Genomic DNA, 21,595 nt, shown 5'->3' with positions numbered 1-21,595 from the left:
AGTTGGTGTGCAAGTTCCTTTAGGAGGAGGCTTTGGAAGGAAGTGGAGTCAAGGGCAAGACTGTGGGCAAGTCCCCGCACCAGCACCTAAGGGGCCCCGGAGGCTGACCCAGAGACCCCAAGGCTGCTGCAGCCCCGGGACTGGTAAAGCTGGGATTAGGAATCTGTGGCCGCTTCAGTTGGGAGGTTTGGGGTTTTCTGTAGGTGAATAACCTGTGACCTCCCTGAGGGTGCATACTGAGGGAGGGGCTTCTGCCTGTGTGAGGGAAGGCCTCTGGGCTTCCTGCCGCTCCTGGCAAATGCTGAGCCCTGGATCCAGGGAGCAGGGGTTCTCCGGTTCCAGGCGGCCTTCTCTGCTTGGCTTTAAGAATGGGGGACTTGGTTCTGGTTCCCTTCCACCTAAGCTGGCTGTCGTAACTTTGGATGAATTGTTTAACCTGCTATTTCTGCTTCTTCAACTGGAAAAATAAGAACTGTGCTTATGCCTACCTTACAATGTTACAGTTGGGGTAAAATGAGGATATAATTGATTCAGCAAATGCTCGTGTTTTGAGAGTTGCCAGGTGTGAGTTCTGGAGCCATGCGTCCTGGGTTCACGTCCTGGTTCTGTTTTTTTACTGCGTGACTGCATACAGGGAACTTTGTACCTCAGTTTCCTGATCTGCACAATGGGGATAGTACTAACACCTGCCTTCTGAGGCCTCTAATGAGGGGCTGTGAGGATCTGTGAAGCAATCTGTTTAATCGCCGAGAGCATCTCATCTAGGAAATGCCGGGTGCCAGCTGCGGTTAGGAAGATGCTCTCAGGTGCACAGGCCTTGTTGGCAGCGATGTGATGGTTTTATCTCTTCTGCCAGTTCCGCCTGGTGGTGAAGACAGCGCTGAAGCTGCTGCTCGTCTTTGTAGAGTACTCCGAGTCCAACGCGCCTCTCCTAATTCAGGCTGTCACTGCTGTTGACACGAAAAGAGGTGAGTAGTCCCTGCCCCCTTATGTCGTGAAGGTGATGGTGTCTAATGTAGGGAGGTTTCCGCGTTGTACGTGTTTGAGACAGATTTAAGAATTAACAGAATTCCTGAGATGTGGACTTTCCACTGCAAGAAACATTGTTTAGGATAGTAAGCACACAAAGCTTAGGGCCAGAATGGGGTTTGATAATGAAAGAAAAGTGCTCATGGGCTTACCTGGGAGAGGTCAGATGCTGAGCTTGTCTTTGCCTCTACCCAGCTCCTGCCACCGAAACACAGAAGTCCAGCTCCTCCTCCTGTTCTTCCTGTCTTGTTCAAGGTCGCCCTGGCTCCTTCCTCCCCTCCCCTCTATGCTTCATTGCTTAAGACCCCCAGATGTTTCTAGAACCTTCTCGCTGGTAAACATACATGTGCATCATTCTTAGCAAACTATCACAAGGACAAAAAACCAAACACCGCATGTTCTCACTCACAGGTGGGAATTGAACAGTGAGAACACTTGGACACAGGAAGGGGAACATCACACACCGGTGCCTGTCATGGGGTGGGGGGAACAGGGAGGGATAGCATTAGGAGATAGCTAATGTAAATGATGAGTTGATGGGTGCAGCACACCAACATGGCACATGTATACCTATGTAACAAACCTGCACGTTGTGCACATGTACCCTAGAACTTAAAGTATAATTAAAAACAAAACAAAAAAGAACCTCCCTTCCTCTCTTCCATCCCCTGCCTTGCCTTACTCAGGCCCTCACTATGTTGAACCGATGCTCCTGGCCACCCTCCAAAACAGTTCGGTCATATCCAAAACCTACCAGTGGCTTCCCAGTGCCTGTAGCATAAAGTCAGTCCCCTGGCTAAGGGGACCCTTCAGCCTTCAACTCCTGCCCACCTGCCACCGTCTTCTCTCACCCCGGCTGTACCCCCACCCCCTTGCCTTGGGCATGTGCTTTTAAAGCCCATGTATGCACCTGTTCTGTGCTGTGGTGGTGTTGCCCATCCCTGTCTCTCCAAGTTGAGGTTGCCTGCTCAAGGATGGGGTCTCTGTCTCCCAGCGTGGTGTCCCAGCACCCTAACTGGCCCAGAGCCAGCAGGCATGCTGCAAACATGTGACGAAGAATGAGCTTCTGCTCTGGTTTACTGTGTAACGTGCTGTGGACCCTGTGATATTGGGAAGCCTGGAATTAAGATGCTTCCCAATTAAAATGATTTTTATCCTTTTGTCTTTTGTTGTTTGTTTTCTTCCCCAGTAAGACCCAGGTAGTATTATCATCCCCACAAAGACTCAAGAACAAAAACTTGACAATCCTTTTTCTTTTTATGATTGTAATTGTAATACTACTGTTATAAAAACTTGGGAAAAGGTTAAAGAAGACAAAAAAAATTCACCTCTAATCTCAACAGAGATAATCACTGTTAAGCTGTTGGTATATTTCCTTATAGTTGTGTGTGTGTGCGTGCACACTTATGCATAAAGCAGCCAGGATGTGTCAGGAAGAAACGGGCGGCCTACTTTGTACTTTTGATTCGAACCAGTTGTGTCTGATTTAGCATTACTCAGACCCACCTTTGAATGCTGAATCCAAATGTGAAAGACAGTAGCTTGAGTTATTTTAGAAGTTTAAATGAAAGTTAATGAAAAACATCCGGGACGTTTAACGGGGGCTCCTGTACCCATGAACACGTAGGCAGATGTCGGCACTAGGCATGGCTGATGGCAGGCCAGGAGGCAACTTGAGGTCTCTTTGTTGCGGGTATGTGAGGGAGACAAACTCTAGTACATGGTCAGGGGCTGTGAGTCTGGAAGGTGTTTCCCAGGCTGAGGCAAGTTTCTTCTGCCACAGCATGTTGCCCTCTGCTGCTAGGTAGAAAGACCCTTATGGCCAAGAGTAGATCATGGGGCCAGTCTAGAATCCTTGATAAGGAATGCCGATGGCACAGAAACCAGGTCTAGCTTTTCCAAGGCTAGTCAATTAGGTTTAAGGCCAGCAGTGTGTGTTTTGGCAGCTGGTAGGCAGCAGCGCCTCTCCTTCATCCTTGGAGGATTTGTATTTCATCCCTTAACTCTGGCGGTTGCTTTAGGACAACTAAACTCTTCATCTTCCTGTCCTAAGCGTCAGGTAACCCCAGGGCCCTTGCTATGGGTATGAGTTAGAGGGCCAGCTTCTCATGAGCCGGGTTCTCCTTTGGCTTTGCTGAGCTGGCAGCTCAGAGTTCCCTTCCTTGAACTTCATATCCCAGAAAGGGAATGTTGTGATGGATGAGGGAGTGATCCTGAAATGAGCCCAGGCCTTTGTATACCATATCCAAGACTCCATCCATAGCCCCGTCCAGAGATTCTCATCTGCCAGACCAAGTCTCTCCATCGAGGTGAAACAATGGCCATCTTTTCCTGATCAGTAAAAATAATTTTTTAAAAAGCTGATGAATTGTCTTCTTAGCTTTATGGGTTGTTGTTGTTTTGTTTTGTTTTGTTTTTTGTTTTGAGACAGAGTCTCGCTCTGTTGCCCAGGCTGGAGTGCAGTGGCGCGATCTTGGCTCACTGCAAGCTCTGCCTCCCAGGTTCACACCATTCTCCTGCCTCAGCCACCTGAGTAGCTGGGACTACAGGTGCCCACTACCACGCCTGGCTAATTTTTTATATTTTTAGTAGAGACAGAGTTTCAGCGTGTTAACTAGGATGGTCTCGATCTCCTGACCTTGTGATGCGCCCACCTTGGCCTCCCAAAGTGTTGGGATTACAGGCATGAGCCACTACGCCTGGCCAGCTTTATGGATTTTGTCTATAAAATTTCTTGCCGGGCGTGGTGGCTCATGCCTGTAATCCCAGCACTTTGGGAGGCCGAGGTGGGCGGATCATGAGGTCAGGAGATCGAGACCATGGTGAAACCTCGTCTCTACTAAAAATACAAAAAATTAGCCGGGCGTGGTGGCGGGCGACTGTAGTCCCAGCTACTCGGGAGGCTGAGGCAGGAGAACGGCGTGAACCTGGAAGGCCGAGCTTGCAGTGAGCTGAGATCGCGCCACTGCACTCCAGCCTGGGCAACGGAGAGAGACTCCATCCCAAAAAATAATAATAATAATTTCTTAAACCTTTGGCAACTGCTGATGTCTGTCTGCCACTGAGCACTAGCAGCTGGGAAAAAAAAAAAAGGAATGTCACTAATGGAAAAACTCAGAAATAGCTTATCATGTGTGGCTCAATAGCATGTTTCTTTATGGACATGTGTGGTCTTGGCTGTGATTTTATAATGCATACATATAACATCATCCTATTTTACTGCTAGTAAAATTGTTCCTGAATCCTATGATGGCATTAAACGTATAAATGTGCCGTGGTGTTCTGCAGAGAGCAACATGACTTCCAGGTGCGTTTCCACCTAGCGGGTTTAGAAGCAGCTCTCCAGTTCCCTCTCAACTGGGAGAAAGAGCAGACAGGTGCCAGAGGTGAGTTAGGGTAAACTGAGCATATCCATTTGTGCACAAGTTCATAAATCATAAATGTTACTTCTCAAAGTGGCTTTAGACTCATTCCTCAGCAGGGACGAATGGACACATATAAGCAGTTGTCTTTTTGAATAGTTTCTTTTGGATAATGAAAACTGTCAGATTTAAGGAATCAGCAAGAAAACCAACAAACTACCAGTCCTCAGAAATCATTACTACCTAAAGCAAATGAAGTTGTCCAGAACAAATTCCTTTGGTTGCATTATAAATACAAACATCACGCGTGCTGCACGTGGGCTACCCAGAAGGCTTCATTCTGCAGTGTGGGCAATTTGGTCTGTGGCCAAGAGTGGGCCAGTTAGCAGGGCTAAAAACCACAGGGGTTAAAGTCCATCATAAGGAGTGATCAGTGTTTGTGAAGAAGGAAAATTTAAAATGCTCCATTGGACCCAGGCAATTGCACTTTTGCTCAGGGCCTAAGATAAAAGGGTGGATTCAAGTTCATCTGTGGGGCATGGTATGGTATTAATATCAGACCACTGGATCTTCTCTTTGCTTGCATCTTTAAGTCACTTTCCCTTTCTCATGGCCAGGGCCTGGCAGGAAGAGAGAAAGGCTCATGGGAGCCCTTAGAGAGCCTTGCTTTGTCATTTTACCATATCAGAGACTCCCGTTCCTTGAGGTCTTCCCTGTGGTGGTTGACAGGAAATTGATTGACACCCCTCTGCTGTCTGGATGCGGAGTCCTTCCTTCTAAGTGAACAGGTTTGCCTGCCTCACAGAGGGTGAGGCGAGTGACCAGAGAGGATAACGCATGTTGAAATTTGTCCTAAATCTTGAGTCTCACTAATTTGGCTCGGCATAGCTCTTGAAGTAGTTCAATTTTTCGTTTGATAATTCTTAAACATATGTATCACATGTGATTAGCAGAGAAAAAATTCATCCTTTCAAGCGATCCCGTCTCTGCTTTCTGCTTAAGAGTATATTGATCTGTGAAGATCGTGTAAAGTGTAGTGGAAGCTACAGGTTGACAGAACTCAAGCTCTCTTTCCACCATTATTTATAGCAGAAGCATCTACATTGAGTGTGTTTATGTAGTATGTATGTGGAAGGACATGGAATGTGCTGTGAGGAGCTTCTGTTTGAGTGTTAGACCAACCCATGTCCGAGGCACTGAGCTAAATATCTTATTTTCCTTTGGATTTAATGTGGAGATTTAGGAAAGTAAGAGGGGAGAAGTACTGAGCAATTGATTCTATGTGTATTTATTTATCTGGGTTAAGAGAGGACTGGCCGGGGAGTTAGTGCAGCTGGTCCGCCCGGGGGTAAACTGGGTGTCTCCACCAACCACCACCCATTACAATTACAGCTACTGATATTTGGGTATCTATCATGTAACAGACACAACTCTAAACATTTTTCACATAAGACCCATTTTTTCTGGCACATATTTAAGTATCTATTGTGTCCTTGCAGTCATCAGGAAAAAAGGCTGTCACAGAACCAGTATTTGGGGTGGGGGTGGGGAGCAGTGGAGTTGGAGAGAGACAGATGACAATGATTAAGTATTGTCTTCTAATGTACTCCAGCAGCATTAAGGAAAAAAGACAAAGTGCTTTATCTCAATGACAATTCTCAGTAATCCTATAAGGTAAGTACAGTCACCCCAGAGACCTTAGGAACTCTAGATGAGCTTCCTGAGCCCCTCCATTCCACTCCTTTGGGGTCCAGTTTCTTTCTGTTATGTGAAGGGCTAGCGTTATATGGTTTATGATTCCAGTACAGGAACCCTGTCCTCCACAAAACACACACACACACACACACACACACACGCACACATACACACACACATTGTAGGGAGTTAGCAAAGGCAATGAGGGGAGTGAGTGGACCCCATGATTCTGACAGGAGCTCCTAGGAAACGTGCAAGTGCTGGTGTTGAACACAAGCCTAGCCTGAGGTCTGCCAAGGCTATTTTTGTTGAACCAAATGTTTCTTCCCTTTCACCTTCATTCTTGTAAATATTTCCGATTTTCTGCCCCAAAACAATAAAAAGAATGAACATCCATCCTAAGAGTGTACAAATAGATGCACATTTCCAGACTTAAAATCCTTAAATGGTAATAAGAGACTCAGATAACACAGCTGAAAAACACATTTTTCAGTTAAATTAAGCCAGTGTTTGAGTGTTCTTATTATAAGGTAGTAGATGCACACAAGTGCATGTGTCTGTTTAAGGGGAGTACAGATGTAGCCTGGCTACCTCTCCTTCTCTCTCTGGGCTGCCTGCCATTGTTCCTTGGCCTTTGCTCCCCCAGGACCTGTTTCGCATCTTTGGCTCCAGAGTAAGCAACCAAAAGGAGTTCTGGGTCCGTTAGCACCACTAGAAAGTCTTAGTTTCGATACTTTCTCCCCTGCACATTCTTCCTTTGAACCATGCATGGGCAACTCACTAGAACATGTGTTTTATACAAAATGTAAATGTTAGAAGCTGCCCCTGTTATAAACACAAACGGTGGCATCCAGATCTCTTAAAGTGGATAGTGAGACCCAAGGCCTGCTGATGAGATTGATTGACTGTCTTGAGGGCTGAGATGGTTACTGTGGGGGAGTTGGAAGAACAGCTACACTGTGGTGTGGACTTCAAAGTAGTTTGGTAATCAATATCAGCAAGGAGATAATTCAGTAGTTAGCAGGTGAAAGAGGTGAAAGAACATGTCTTTGTGCTCAGTTAGCAAGGGTCATAGAAGATTGCCCAGTTCTGACTGGCTGGGCAACTTAGCCAAAGCAAAAGGCTTTCTGTTCACTTAGGAAAGCCAGAAGATCTCCACATTGAGCTACATTTGTGTCTTTTACATCTTGTAGTAAGTAGGTACCTATTCTTTGTTTAATCTTCTTAAACAAATCCCCTTAAATCCCGTCTTCTCTGCTTTCCTTACTGTGTGCATCTGCTTCCTGGTTCTTTTAAAATTGCTTCAGCTTAACCCACTTCATGCCTTCTCAGAGATCTCCATTCATTATTCAGCAGACATTTTACTGAGCATGTACTGTATGCCAGGCACTGTCCTAAGAGCATGGAGATCAATAAGACAGATCCTATCATGGTCCTTGGGAAACTTTTGTTCTCAAGGCCAAAATCAGCTCTGACATAGCCCATCCAAGGACCAGCATTTGGAAACCACTGCATTTAGGTTATTTCCAAGTTTACTTCTCTCAAGCAAAAATAAGCAATATCCCTTTGAGATCTGTATAGAGAAAGCAGGAAAGAGCTTCATGTTGCAAACCACCAAGCCAAGGGCAAGGCAATTCTCATTTCATTCACTTCAAATATTCATCTTGGGCCTGGAAAACCATATCAAGGTGTTGTGTGCCCCTTTTTGGTCTCGCCCTTGGCTTAGTGATTCTGAATGTGAATGTGGAATATCTCCTGTCCCTCCTAGAGCCTGGAAATAACCACCCATAAGCCTTCTCCTACAGAGCCCAGGCAGAAGCCACCTCTTGTGCCAAGTCCTCTGCAATCATCCCGGCTGCAAGAGACCTCACTTGCACAGTGACAGGCTTAGCTGCATGCTTGGACACTTCTCAGCCATTGCTCTTTGCTGGTGGTGTCTGTTCTTGGGATTATGCCTAGCTGCTCCATTCGATTATAAATCTATTGAGGGCAACTGCCCAATAGACCTTGTACCTAGCTGATACTTAAACAGTATTTGTGCCCTGATGGAGTAGATGTAATATGCTTCTGTTCTTGAGATATTTGCTAGACGGGCATGTCACTTATTTCTTGGAGTCACTGCTAGAGGGATGTTAAGATCTTCCACATCCCCTTTTCTTCTGTGCTGAAGGATATTCAGAGAATACTTACCAAGAGTTTTCTGCCCTGGGGGAAATGTATGGCCTACAGAGTTGCAGTGATTGGATTTTTAAAAATTACATATTTAATACGAAGAAATTTTTAAGTAGGTAGGCATCCAGACACTGAAGGGTATACAATGCTCTTGTCAAAAGGCCAAGGGTGATGTGAGATAGGGTTCCCTACTAAGAGATATTCTCAATTAGAAGCATACTCAAATCCATCCTAAGGATAATGTCACACATTGAAATTTGACGACTGAAAGAAGCTGCCATCACTGGATACATCCTTGGATAATAAACTGTGATGTGAGTTAGATAAAGAATGTTGATGAATTGCTGTTTCTAATGATTTTTGCTTTACTCATAGGGGTCAAACCTTGGTCAAATATCATGGAAATCCTGGAGGAAAAAGATGGAGTTGATACAGAGCTACTGGTTTATGCAATGACTTTGGTGAACAAGGTTGGTTGACTGTGTTATGGATATGTTTAGATATGTTTAACATATAACATATGTATAACTTATAAGAGGAAAAGAGACACAGAGGGAAGACGATGTGAACATGCAAGGAAGACAGCCACGTGAAGACAGGCAGAGGTCAGAACGATGCATCTACAAGGCAGGGGACGCTACGGATTGCTGGCTGCCAATTGAGGATGAGGCAAAGACAGACTTCCGGTAGAGCCTTCAGGGAAAGCAAGGCCCTGGTGACACCTTAATATCAGACTTCTAGTCTTTCAAACTGTGAGAGGATACGTTTCTGTTATTTTAAGCCACCTAGTTTGTGGTACTTTCTTACAGTAGCCATAGGGAATTAATACATTGTGAAAATCTAAAATTTTCCCTCTGAATAAGAGCCACATCATGTGGACACCCACCGTGGTGGCTGGAACCATGGCTGCAGTGTGCACTACAGGAGAAAATCCTTTATGCAACCTGTGGGGTGGATGCGTGCAGGTGTGCCTGCTTGTGAAGGCCTGTGGGTGCCTACATGTGTTCATGCTTTGGTCTTTTCTAGTAAAACCAGAAAGGTTTTACTAAATTTAAAAATAATAATAATTATTATTATTATTATTATTTGAGACGAAGTCTCATGAGAAAGCCCAGGCTGAAGTGCAGTGGCACGATCTCGGCTCACTGCAGCCTCTGCCTCCTAGGTTCAAGAGATCCTCCTGCCTTAGCCCCCTAGTAGCTGGGATTACAAGCAGCCTGGCTAATTTTTGTATTTTTAGTAGAAACAGGGTTTCACCATGTTGGCTAGGCTGGTCTTGAACTCCTGACCTCAGGTGATCCACCCACCTCGGCCTCCCAAAGTGTTGGGATTACAGGCATGAGCCATCACACCCAGCCAAAATTATTTTTTAAAATCATTTTTCCTTGAGGGAATATAAATTATGAAGTTTTACTCTAAGAAAACAGTTCACATGTCAGGAAGACACGAGGTACACGTGTTCTACTGCATATTGAAGTTGGACTCTTGAGCTGAGATAAGGAATCCTGGGGGTAGGTCCCACTTGTCTTATGTGATGGTGACCACACCTGGTGCTCTCATTCCTGCTGTTGCATCCCTCCCTGATCACCACCTTGTAGGGCAGTATTGGTCCTTGGTGCCCACCCCCAGAGGTGCTGCTTTGAAACAATGGGGCCCATGCTGACCCAGGACAGGCCCAGTCTTAGGTCTGGAGTTTCTCCATTTGGATCACCATGCCTTAGAGCACAGGTACCTCACCAGCGCCCCCCCATGGACCTTCCTTGTACTCTCCATACACGCTCACGATGGGCGTGAGCCTGCGGGACCATCTGCAGTGATGGTTAGGGCTTTAGAAAGATCCAGAGTCCCTTCCTGAAATATAAGAGGAGAAACACTTTCCCTGATAAACTGGGGATAAATCTGTAGAAAGCAGTATAATTATGAAGAGCAGCTTCTCCTACTAGATAGTAAAATGTGCAGACTCTGAGGATTACAACAATGTGGTCTGGCCCTTTCCTCAGCAGACAGATGATTGGCGCAGAGGAGCTCTGAAAGAGACCTCAGTGTATAGAACAACTCACTGTACAGTTAACATTGGTGGGGACGGGTTGGCTACTGATTGGAGAGGTGTTGTTAAATTGAAGTAAACAAAAACATACTTTGACCATATACCACAGTAAGCCCTGGAGAGCTTAAAGCATTTAATGGAACATATCAAACTGCAGGGAGAAAAAGAGAAATGAAGACTCATTAGTCTCTGGTTGGTAACATTTATTTTAATAATAAAACCAGTGAAAAAGGTTCCAGAGGAAGAGATTTAACTATTTTACTGCATAAAATTTTAAAAGATCTTATTTATAAAATGAAAATCACAAATTATAACTAAATGCAAATGACAAACTGGGAGATTATTTACAAAAAGAAAGGTAAAAAATGATATTATCCTAAATATATTTTGAATTCAGTAGAAAAATGAAAGACATTAAACCAACTAAGAACAAAAGAAATACATAAGAAAACAACAAGACATATTTCTCAGGTCACATTGGCAATGATTGTCTTTTAATGAAATATAATTTGCTGATGAACACCCAGGAAACTCCTATAACCCTGGTGGGAAATGGGCACAACTTTTCTGAAGCATAATCCTAAGAATTCTGCTTTTATTTTCAAATCTTTTTGTGAGCTCATTTTACCATTTGATTTGAAGCAATTTTCTGTTGGTTTCTAAGGATTAAGGTCATCTATTTCCTGTCCTTTTTAGTCATTAACATTGTACTGGAAAACACTGAATTCAGCAAAAATGGAATTCTCACACTGGCACAGTGTTCCCCATTGTAACATTATTTTATTGATAAGGCCATTCCCACATGTTCTTATGATCATACCAGTACCCACACAATGTGGGTACTTTGTTGCTATTCACTGGCAGGGACGCAGTGCCTGTCACCCTCTGCTTGGCATTTTGTGGCATTTGATGTCCAGGAATCCCTCACTTGCTCTTTCTCATCTGGCAGTTCTTTCTCATCCTTTGTTAGTTCTAGCCAAGGAGACATCCAGAAAGATCCTTGAGGTCATTCATTCAAATTTAATCCTTTCCTTAACTAATTTATGCCTGGTGTTCCCTTATTGGAACGCTAAGCTTGTGCGAGTTATTTATATCCTTCTTCTCAAGGTCATCGCCAAGGTCTGATTTTTCACACAAAAAAATTTGCAACCTCTGGCATAAATGGGTTAAACAAGTCAACAGATCACCAGCGCTCATGCCAGGTTTGTTTTGTTTTGTTATATTGTAGTAATGCGTATTGCCCAATGAGTAAACTCCTCTGAGATACCAAACAAAATAACAAAATGTTAATCTGGGTCTGGAAAACATTCAGACTGTGAAATCTGAGAAATTATATTGCAAGTCGGGTTGTTTATAACTATTGATTTCAACAAAATAAAGGCCCTTAATAATATAGAATTTTTTAAAATGGATATTTCCATGACAAAACAATGACACTAAGTCCTATCCTGGTTACTGTTCTAAAACTGATTACCTTGTAAAATAGGATGAAGCAGACTGGGGATGGGAGGTAGAATGAGTAACAAGAGGGGTTACCGTGAGGCCGGCTTAGGATATTCAGGGAAAGCAGGACCCCAGGGAGCCATGGGGAGAGGAGTTGTTCAGTGGGGCTAGGGGATAACTAACCTGGATGGTACATGCTGAGTAGTTGCCTTTGTTTTTACATTTACTTTTATTGTTTTAAAATTATTGTCTTAGTCCATTTTGTGTTGCTGTAACTGAATACCACAGACTGGGTAATTTATAAAGAAATCGATTTCTCACAGTTTTGGAGACTGGGAAGTTCAATATCAAGGTATCAAGGTACTGGCATCTTGTGAGGACCTCTTTGCTGTGCCATCCATGGTAGAGGGCAAGGGGGTTGTAGGGGAAGAGAGGAGAAGGGGTGAAACTTATGCTCTATTAGGAACCTATTCCTGCAGTAAGTAATCCACTCCTGAGATAATGGCATTCATCCAATTTACCTCCTTTCAACACTGTTGCTTTGGGGATTATGTTTCTAACGCATGAACTTTGGGGGACATATTAAAACCATAGCATTCTGCCCCCGGTCCCCAAAATTCATGTCCTCCTCATGTGCAAGATATATCCATTCCATCCCAATAGCCCCAAAGTCTTAATGAATTCCAGTACGAACTCGAAGTCCCAAATCCAGAGTCTCATCTGAATCAGGTATAGGTAAGACTCAAGGCACGATTCATCCTGAGGCAAATTTCCCTTTAGCTGTGAGTCTGAAATCAAACAAGTTACCTACTTCCAAAATACATTGTTGGAACTGGCATAGATGTTCACATTCCAAAAGGCAGAAATAGGCAAGAAGAAAAGGGTAACTAGTTCCAAGTCCAAACCCCGAGAGAGAAAAAAACAATATTAAATCTTAAGACTCTAGAATAGTCTCTTTTGACTCCATGTCCCACATCCTGGGCACCTTGGGGTTGGGCCCACAAGGCCTTAGGCAGTCCCATCCCTATGGCTTTGCTGGGCTCAGCCGACACTTCAGCTCTCCTAGGTTGGAGCTTTTGCCTACAGCTTTCCTGGGCTGGATTGCACACTGGTAGCTCTACAGTTCTAGGGTCTTGAGGGCTGCCTCACTCCCATGGCTCCACTAGGCATTGCCCTACTGGGGACTCTCCACAGTGGCTTCACCCCATGACCAGTCTCTTCCTGGGACCTGAGGCTGTCCACAACCTTCTTTTAGCTCTAGGTTGAGGTCACCACGGCTCCACAGCTCTTATATTTTCCACACCTGCAGAATGAGCACCGTGTGTTTTACGGCTTGTACCTTCCAAAGCAGCAAGGCCTGCTTGAGTCACAGCTGGGGTGGCCAAAAAATCCTGCACCAGAATTCTGGGAGCAGGATCCTGAGTGGCCCTGAGCAGTGAATGCTGAGGTACCGCTGTTGCTTGTCCAGAAACCTGGCCCTCAAGGTCCTAGCTTGGTTAGAAGGTCTCTGAAATGCCTTTGGAGTTTTTCTCCCATCGTCTTGGTGAAGAACACTGGCTCCCTTCTATCCATACTATAATCCTTTTAGCAAATGGTCACTTGGCTCTGGTTTGCTTTGGTTTGCTTTCCAAAAGATGTCTTTTCACTCTTTACAGGGCCAAGCTGTGACTTTTTCAGATTTTTCTACTCTACTTTCCTTTTAATAAACTCCATATTTATATCACTTCTCTCCTCTTGCATCTTCCTATATGCAATTAGAAGTAACCATACAACTCCTTCAATATTTTGCTTAGAATTTTTTTTCACCAGACATCCCAGTTCATTGCTCTTAAATTCTCTTTCATTAGAGCCCTAGGACATGGACATAGTTCAGCAAAGTTCTTGCCACTTTAAAACAAGGATGGTTTTTATTCCAGTTTCTAATACCTTGATTCTCATTTCCATCTGAGACCTCTTCAGAATTGGCTTTACCATTTGTATTTCTACCAACCACTTCAGCAGTCTCTAAGAAGGCTCTGACTTTTCCTATAACTATTCTCTTCTTCTGAGCTCCCACCAGAGTCGACCAGATAATGCTCTAGGCAATCTAGGCTTTTTCTAGCTTGCTTCTCCAAATTTTTCTGGCCTCTCCCTATTACCCAATTCCAAAGCTGCTTTCACGTTTTCAGTTATTTGTTATAGCAACAGCCCACTTCTCTGTATCAATTTTATGTCTTTGTTTGGTGTTGCTATAACAGAATACCACAGGCTGGGTAATTTATAGAGGAAAGAAATGCTCACGGTTCTTGAGGCTGGGAGTCCAATATCAAGGTGGTGGCATCTGACCAGGCCCTTCTTTCTGTGCTATCCCATAGTGGGATACAGAGGGTGACAAGGGTTGTAGGGAAGATAAGATGGCTGAACTATCCTTTTACTGGGAAACGCCTCCCACAATAATTACCCCAGTCCTGAGATAACAGGACTAATCCATTCATTACCTGATCACTGCTTTAAGGTTCTCCCTTCCAACACTGCTGTATTGGGGTGTAAGTTTTGGTGGGGGGCACATTCAAACCATAACAGTGCACCTTTTAGAATATAGCTATATGAGTTTTAACACATACATGGAGATGGATCACCTTCACAATTAGAATACAGACTAATAATAACATAGTATTCCCCCATGTTATCCTTTTATAGTGACATTCTGACCTCCTGTATGTAATCCTGAGAAACCACTGATTTATTCTCTTATCACTGTAATTTTGTCTTTTCAAGAATGTCAGATGGAATCATACAGTAAGTAACCCTTTGAGGCTGGCTTCTGTCAGTATACTGCCTTTTGAGATTCATCTTTTATTGCATATATTAATATATGCAATATATTAATTAATTCCTTTCCACTGCCGTGTAGTATTCCTTGTAGAGATGCATATGTGCTTACCCACTCACCTGTTGAAGGAGATTTGTGTGTATATAGCTTTTGGCTTCCACAGATAGCGCTGCTATGAACATTCGCGTACCAGCTTTGCCACAATGGTTTTATCCTATAAGAAAGACTTGGTGGAATCAATGAAAACCCAGGGAGGGGGAAGAATGTCCTTTAGGAAGAATTTCCCCCTCTGAGAGAGACCTGTGAAGATTTACTTGTCACAGGCCTTGTCAAGACAAAGTCTAAGAAAAAACAGGAGGAGGGATACCAAGTGTCAGGCAGCTACGCTCGGCACCTTTAGTGTCTGAGGGTGAATGCATCAGCAAACTTTTACCTTGCAGACTTTTCTGGTGAAGCTGCCATTTTTGTCGGACACAACTTAGCAGCAGGGTGGCTGCAGGGTGGAACTGGGAGGGGAGGCCCAGGGACAAGTGGGAGTGTGGTAGAATTTACTGAGCCTATTAGAGAATCAACCAAAAAAAAAAAATGAATTTTTAAAAAGATGTATAGCACCCTCTTGCACAGCTGGAAAAAGAAGCTGCATTTGTGAGTGGCAGAAGGCCATCGTCTCCCCTGCAGCCTGCATGAAAGGTGATAGTACGCAGGGTTGGCTGAAGCCCATATTTTCACTGCGGAAATGACAAATGACCTGCTGATACCCTCAGTTCAGGGCTTATTACTGAGCAAGGGGCAAGAGTTTCCTGAGTCTTTTTAGTTCTTTTTTTTTTTTTTTTTTTTTTTTTTTTTTTTTTTTTTTGAGACAGAGTCTTGCTCTGTCATCCAGGCTGGAGTGCAGTGACACGATCTCGGCTCTCTGCAATCTCCGTTTCCTGGGTTGAAGTGATTCTTGTGTCTCAGCGTCCTAAATAGCTGGGATTACAAGCATGTGCCACCACATCCTGCAAATGTGTATTTTTAGTAGAGACTGGGTTTCGCCATGTTGGTCAGGCTGGTCTTGAGCTCCTAGCCTCAAGTGATCCACCTACCTCAACCCCCCAAAGTGCTGGAGTTACAGGTCTGAGCCACTGTGCCTGGCCCCTGCTTACTTCTATAGTTCTAATTTTTTAATTATTTACTAATGGTTCCCTCACCCTTTATGGCTGGACTTGCTAAAGCAATGGGGATCAGGTTTAGCAGTTTAACCTCCTGGAAACTTCTGAGTGAAAGAACCTCAGTGGGCTCCCAGCAAGGAGAAAGGGGAAGAGGAAGGTGGGGGAACAGAGAGGTGAAGAGACTACCAGCGGCCTCTCTGTGTGCCTGGGGCTGGCCCCCACGCTGCTGTGTAGGAAGTTTTAATTCTGACACTAGACATCCCTTCACCTGCATCCCTTAGGCTGTGCATTTTGCAGTCACCTGGCTGTTAGGGCATCTCTAATTGTTCACCCTGCCCAGGCCTGGTATTGCTATTTCCCTCTCATCTTTTAATAAGTTCTAGAGTTTTCACTAAAAGCAAAGGATGATAGGATTCTTTGAATGATGTGCAAGTTTTTAATCAATGTTGGAAGCAGAGGGCAGCCCTGATGACCGTTATTACCTGTCATTGAGATGTGGTTGGCCTGGTGCCTGTAGACACTGCTGTGTGCTGTCATACATGGCAGCCCAAGTGTGAACACCTATTTATGATGGCTTCAGATTCACAGCCTCCTGCCTTGTGTCCTTACTGGGGCCTTGAATAATTAGGCTATCACATCACAGTTGGTTTTCATTAGTTTTATCTCAATAGCAGTAACTTGTGCCCTCTTTAGCTTAAATAGGAAAAAGCCATTATTCGAGTTGTGAATAGAGGCCTTCTTTCCAACATTGATAGCCCCAAGATAGAAGTGTTAGAGAAGCTGGTGCTATGAAATGGTCTTTACAGAAGTGTTGGTCTTATTCCTTCCTAGGCAAGTTATCATGTTTAGAATAATTTTGGAATGTATGTCTTGTTCTTAGAAATGCAGAGATAGTGAAGTAAGTAGGGACTAAAGGCTGAGACTGGAATGGCAGCTCTGAGCCCAGGGTTTTATCCCAGTGTCTTCAGTCACTTCCTGTTGCCTCAGGCGTTTATCCTTCTCTGCCTCCTATATAAGATAAGGGGCTTGCAGTAAATCTCAGGCTCCTTCCAGCTCTGAGCCAGGGCCTTGTCTCAGATACCCTCCTTCTCTTAAGAGAGGTAGAATTCAAAGAGAAGTCAGCTTTTTCTTTCTTGGGTTCTCTTTTTGACTCTTATGCTGCCTTGAAATTTCTCATGCTTTTCTAAATTTCATAGACCACGGGGAGGCCCTGTTGAATTTAAATACAATTTAATAAAATTAAGGTGTTACAACTCCAGTTGTTGGTGTATGGATCTTAACAGGAGTTTGTAATTACAAAGTACGTTAGTTTTCTATTGCCGTGTAACAAATTGCCGCAAACTTAGCCACTTCAAACAACACCCATGTATCATCTCACAGCTTCCATGGGGCAGGAAGTCCAAGCATGGCCTTAGTAGGTCCTCTACCCAGGGTCTCACAAGGCTGCAGCCGAGGTGTCGCCCAGGGCCGGAGTCTCATCTGAGGCTTGGGGTCCTCTTCCAGGTCTATGTAGTTGGCAGAATTCATTTCCTTGCTTCTGTGAAAGTCGTGGCGGTTGCTGCTGCCTCGAGGCCAGTGGGATAATCTCTTTCCAGTCCAGAGCTCAGAGAAGAGCTAAGCCTTCTTTTAAAGGGCCTAATTGATTATCACCTAGGAGAGTCACCTCTTCAATTAACTGAAAATCAACTGATTTTGCACCTTCATTACATCTGCAAAATCCCCTCACCTTTGCCACCTAATGTAACCTAATCATGGGAGTGCCCCTCTCTCATGGGAGTGCCCAGCCCACACTCAAGCCGAGGAGATTATGTAGCACATGTACACCAGACGGGAGAATATTGGGGTTCATTCTGCCTGCGACACTGAAGAGGCTTTTGCTCAAATAAATTTGTCATCTATCTGGATTGATTAGTGGCCATGATTATAACAATATGCCTGGATTAGGCATTGGAAAATGCCTTGAGAGCCTCAAGGCAGTTTTCTATGGTGTGTCTGTAGCTGGTTCTTCTCTTCTTCCAGACGTTATCAGGACTGCCAGACCAAGACACCTTCTACGATGTCGTGGACTGCCTGGAGGAGCTGGGCATCGCTGCTGTGTCCCAGAGGCACTTGAACAAGAAAGGGACTGACCTGGACTTAGTGGAGCAACTCAACATTTATGAGGTACCAGACCATGCCTTTTATAAGGTATCGTAGAGCTTTGGCAATTGTCAAAGGCTGAGATGGCGCCTACTTTAGACCACGTGTGTAGCATATGAGCACCACCAGCTTATTAGAAATTCAGGATCACAGGCTTCACCCCAGACCTGCTGAATCAGAAACTCTGAGGGCCCAGCAGACCGTGTTATGACAAGCCTTCCAGGAGAGTCTGATGTGTATTCATGCTCAAGAACCCTTGATATAGGGGAAATTGGTTAGCTATTTTCCTTTAAAGAACATGCCGTCTGTCAGCAGCACCTTCACTCAAGGAGACGGGGAGAGAAAGAAACAGAGACAGAAATCGTGCTTCTTACGCCTGAGGGAGATGGAACTTCAGGCAGGGCCAGATACATGATTTGTAGGAACCGATGCAAAATGGAAATGAAGGACCATTTATGGAACACTGGAGCAAAAGTGCTGTTAAAGATACTAAAACAACTCTTCACTTTCTTCTGTGGTTTCTCCCACCTTGTGGTGATTTTCTAATTTGGTATGTAATGTCATAAGGAAAGAAAAATTAAAATTTAAAATTATTACCATGAATTTTACCATTCAACTTTATCTTATGAAGTGTCAGTTTCAAATGCAAATATAAGAGCCTTTAACTTGTAGGCAGAATCAGCCAAGTGACCTAAATCATATTTTGTAGCTCCCACATGCACGTGTATTTTGTTCTTACCAGAACGGCAGAAACAGTACGAAACTGACTGCACTGTTTTTACGTCACTTCCTGAGGTGTGTGCATTCTACCAACACTCTGCCTGCAACTTACTGAAGAGTAAGAAAGGGCTGAAAGAAAAAGGATCTAGGAGCTGCCCTGTCTTTTCCTTGCTTTTATGTTGTCATTTCAGCATAAGTTGTTGTCTAACGTGGGAAGGTAACAGGGTAAGAAAGAATATGAGAGGCTCCATGGGTTGTCTTCTGTTTGCACTCAAATCCGTCTTGAAGGGAAGCACGGCCCCCAGGGCTGTCAGTGCCCCTGCCTCCCCAGTTGTAGGTGTAACATACTTACCTTGTACTCACTTCCAGTCCCATGGAACTCCTGCCTATCGCGAGTCTACCAGAATCTGTGCACATGAGCAGCAAGGAATGGCAGACATGCATGTTGTACCTCTCTGCTCTGCTCATGCAACTGCACAGGTCACTCACCCATGATGCCAGTTCTGCTTTGGACTACACATCAGGGCTTTGGACCCTGTTGACTTGAGTTCAGACTGTTTCCTGTGGGTTAATTTTAGGTCAAATACCCCCATGGTATTAAAAGTACTTAACTGTGAGAGTGTTGAGATGACACTCTTTCTTGCTGATCCTCATCATCCCAGTGTCCTGCCATGGCCAGTTAGGGGCAGATCTGAAGATGTGTTTTCTCTTGGGTAGTATAACCTCAACCAGGAAAGTGAATACCTCTAGGCCCAAACTCACTCAAAGAATACAGTGACCCAGGCAATCCCTGAGGACGTTCCATCAGTGGCATTCTGTGTGTCTGTCATTGCAAGAGCCTTTGGGCCCTGTATAACCTTCCACCTCTGGTTGTTTGTTTGTTGAGACGGAGTCTCTCTCTGCTGCCCAGGCTGGAGTGCAGTGGTGTGATCTCAGCTCACTGCAACCTCTGCCTCCTGGGTTCAAGTGATTCTCCTGCCTCAGCCTTCTGAGTAGCTGGGATTACCAGCATCCACCATCATGCCCGGCTAATTTTTATATTTTAGTAGAGACAAGGTTTGACCATATTGGCAAGATTGGTCTTGAACTACTGACCTCAAGTGATCTACTTGCCTCGGCTTCCCAAAGTGCTGGGATTACAGGCATGAGCCACGGTGCCCAACCTCGGTTGTCTTTTTTGTTTTGTTTTTTTTTTGCCCTCCAGCCATCCTTCACATTCCACAAAATTCTCCATTTTAAAGTGTACAATTTAATAGTTTTTAGCATATTCACACGTAGTGTATATGTGTTTAGCATATACACAAGATGGTGTACAATCATCACCACTATCATATTTCAGACTGCTTTTGTCACTCCAAAAGAAACCCCCGCACCCATTAGCAGACACTTCACATTCTTCCCTGTCCCCGATGGCCCCAAACCAGTAATCTACTTTCTCTCTCTCTGGATTTACCTGTTTTGGATGTTTCATACAAATGGATCCATACAAAATGTGGTCTTTGTGGCCAGCTTTCACTTAGCGTGTTTTCAAGGTTCACCCACGTTGTCAAAATCACTACTTTGTTCCTAGTTGTGCTGACAGTATTCTATTATATGGATATACCATATTTTGTTTATCCATTTATCAGTTAGTGAATACTTGAGTTATTTCTACCTTTTGGCTATTATGAATAATGCTGTTCTGAACATTTGTTTTGAATTGAAGTTTGTGTACATACGTTTTCAGTTCTCTTGGGTTTATACCTAGAAGTGAAATTGCTGGTCATATGGTAACTATCTCTAACTGATTGAGGAATTGCTGGATTGGTTTCTAAAGTGGCTATCCCATTTTACGCTCCTACCAGCACTGTATAAGGATTCCAATTACTCCACACCTTTGTCAACACTTATTATTGTCCACCATTTTTATTATAACCAGCTTGTAGGTGTGAAGTGGTATCTTACTATGGTTTTGACTTGCATTTCCCTTAAGACTGATGATGTTTAGCCTCTTTCTAAGTGCATATTGGCTGTTTGTATAGTTTCTGTGGAGAAATATTTATTCCGACCCTTTGCTCATTTTTTAATTGATTTTTTTTTTTTTTTTTTTTGAGATGGAGTTTTTCTCTTGTTGCTGAGACTGGAGTGTGATGGTGCAATCTTGGCTCACTGCAACCTGCGCCTTCCAGGTTCAAGCAATTCCCCTGCCTCAGCCTCCTGGGTAGCTGGGATTGCAGGCATGCACCACCACGCCCAGCTAACTTTGCATTTTTAGTAGAGATGGAGTTTCTCCATGTTGGTTAGGCTGGTATTGAACTCCTGACCTCAGGTGATCCACCTGCCTTGGCCTCCCAAAGTGTTGGGATTAAAGGCGTGAACCACCGCGCCCAGCCTTGATTTTTTTATTGTTGAGTTTTAGGAATTATTTCTATATTCTGGATACTGGATCCTTATCAGATACTTAATTTGAAAATATTTTCTCCCATTCTATGGGTTGTATTTTTCCACTTCTGACTTAACTGATCAGTCTTATTAATAGTAATACATTTTTAAAATATTTCATTTTTCCACCTGTAATATGTACTCATTGATGAAAATCTGGAATAACAGAAAGCATTTTTGGTATATGAAAAAGCGTAAAAGAAAAAAAAATCCCCCATGATTTTATTACTAACCATTTTTAACATTTTGGTTTATTCTTCTAGTCTTTTTTGTATATGTGGGTGTGCGTTCATGATGAGGGACGTAGTAGTCTATGTACAGTGTTGCGTATTGAATCTTATTAGCAAACATGTTGGAAACACTTTCCCTTGACATTACATGTTTAAGAATTCAGTATTTTAGGAGTACAATATTCTATCTGTGTGTATACCTTAATACATATAACTAGTCCCTATTTTTTCAGATTTAGATTATTTTCAAGGTTTTCACAATTACAAATGCTGTTATGAGGAAGATATTCATTCACAAATTTTTCTGCACAGCTAGAGCTCTAGGGAAGATATTTTCTGTTTTCTTATGGTCTTCACTAGATAGAAATGGAGAG

The 21,595-nt window shown here is 43.8% G+C and overlaps 1 protein-coding gene across 1 annotated transcript in view; it reads left to right on the top strand.

Annotated features, from left to right (window-relative positions):
* FHOD3 (formin homology 2 domain containing 3) overlaps positions 1 to 21,595 on the top strand; it is a 237,779-nt gene that overhangs the window by 48,811 nt on the left and 167,373 nt on the right. Inside the window, exons 3-5 of the mRNA XM_011986117.1 lie at positions 857 to 968; positions 8,634 to 8,728; positions 17,731 to 17,874. Of these exons, the coding sequence (XP_011841507.1) occupies positions 857 to 968; positions 8,634 to 8,728; positions 17,731 to 17,874 (351 nt within the window). The remainder of the gene's footprint in view (positions 1 to 856; positions 969 to 8,633; positions 8,729 to 17,730; positions 17,875 to 21,595) is intronic.

Source organism: Mandrillus leucophaeus, unplaced genomic scaffold, assembly GCF_000951045.1.
Source record: "Mandrillus leucophaeus isolate KB7577 unplaced genomic scaffold, Mleu.le_1.0 Scaffold294, whole genome shotgun sequence".
NCBI classification, from domain to species: Eukaryota; Metazoa; Chordata; class Mammalia; order Primates; family Cercopithecidae; genus Mandrillus; species Mandrillus leucophaeus.
Note: the sequence above shows the minus strand (reverse complement) of the source record. Positions and strands in the feature narration are given on the sequence as shown.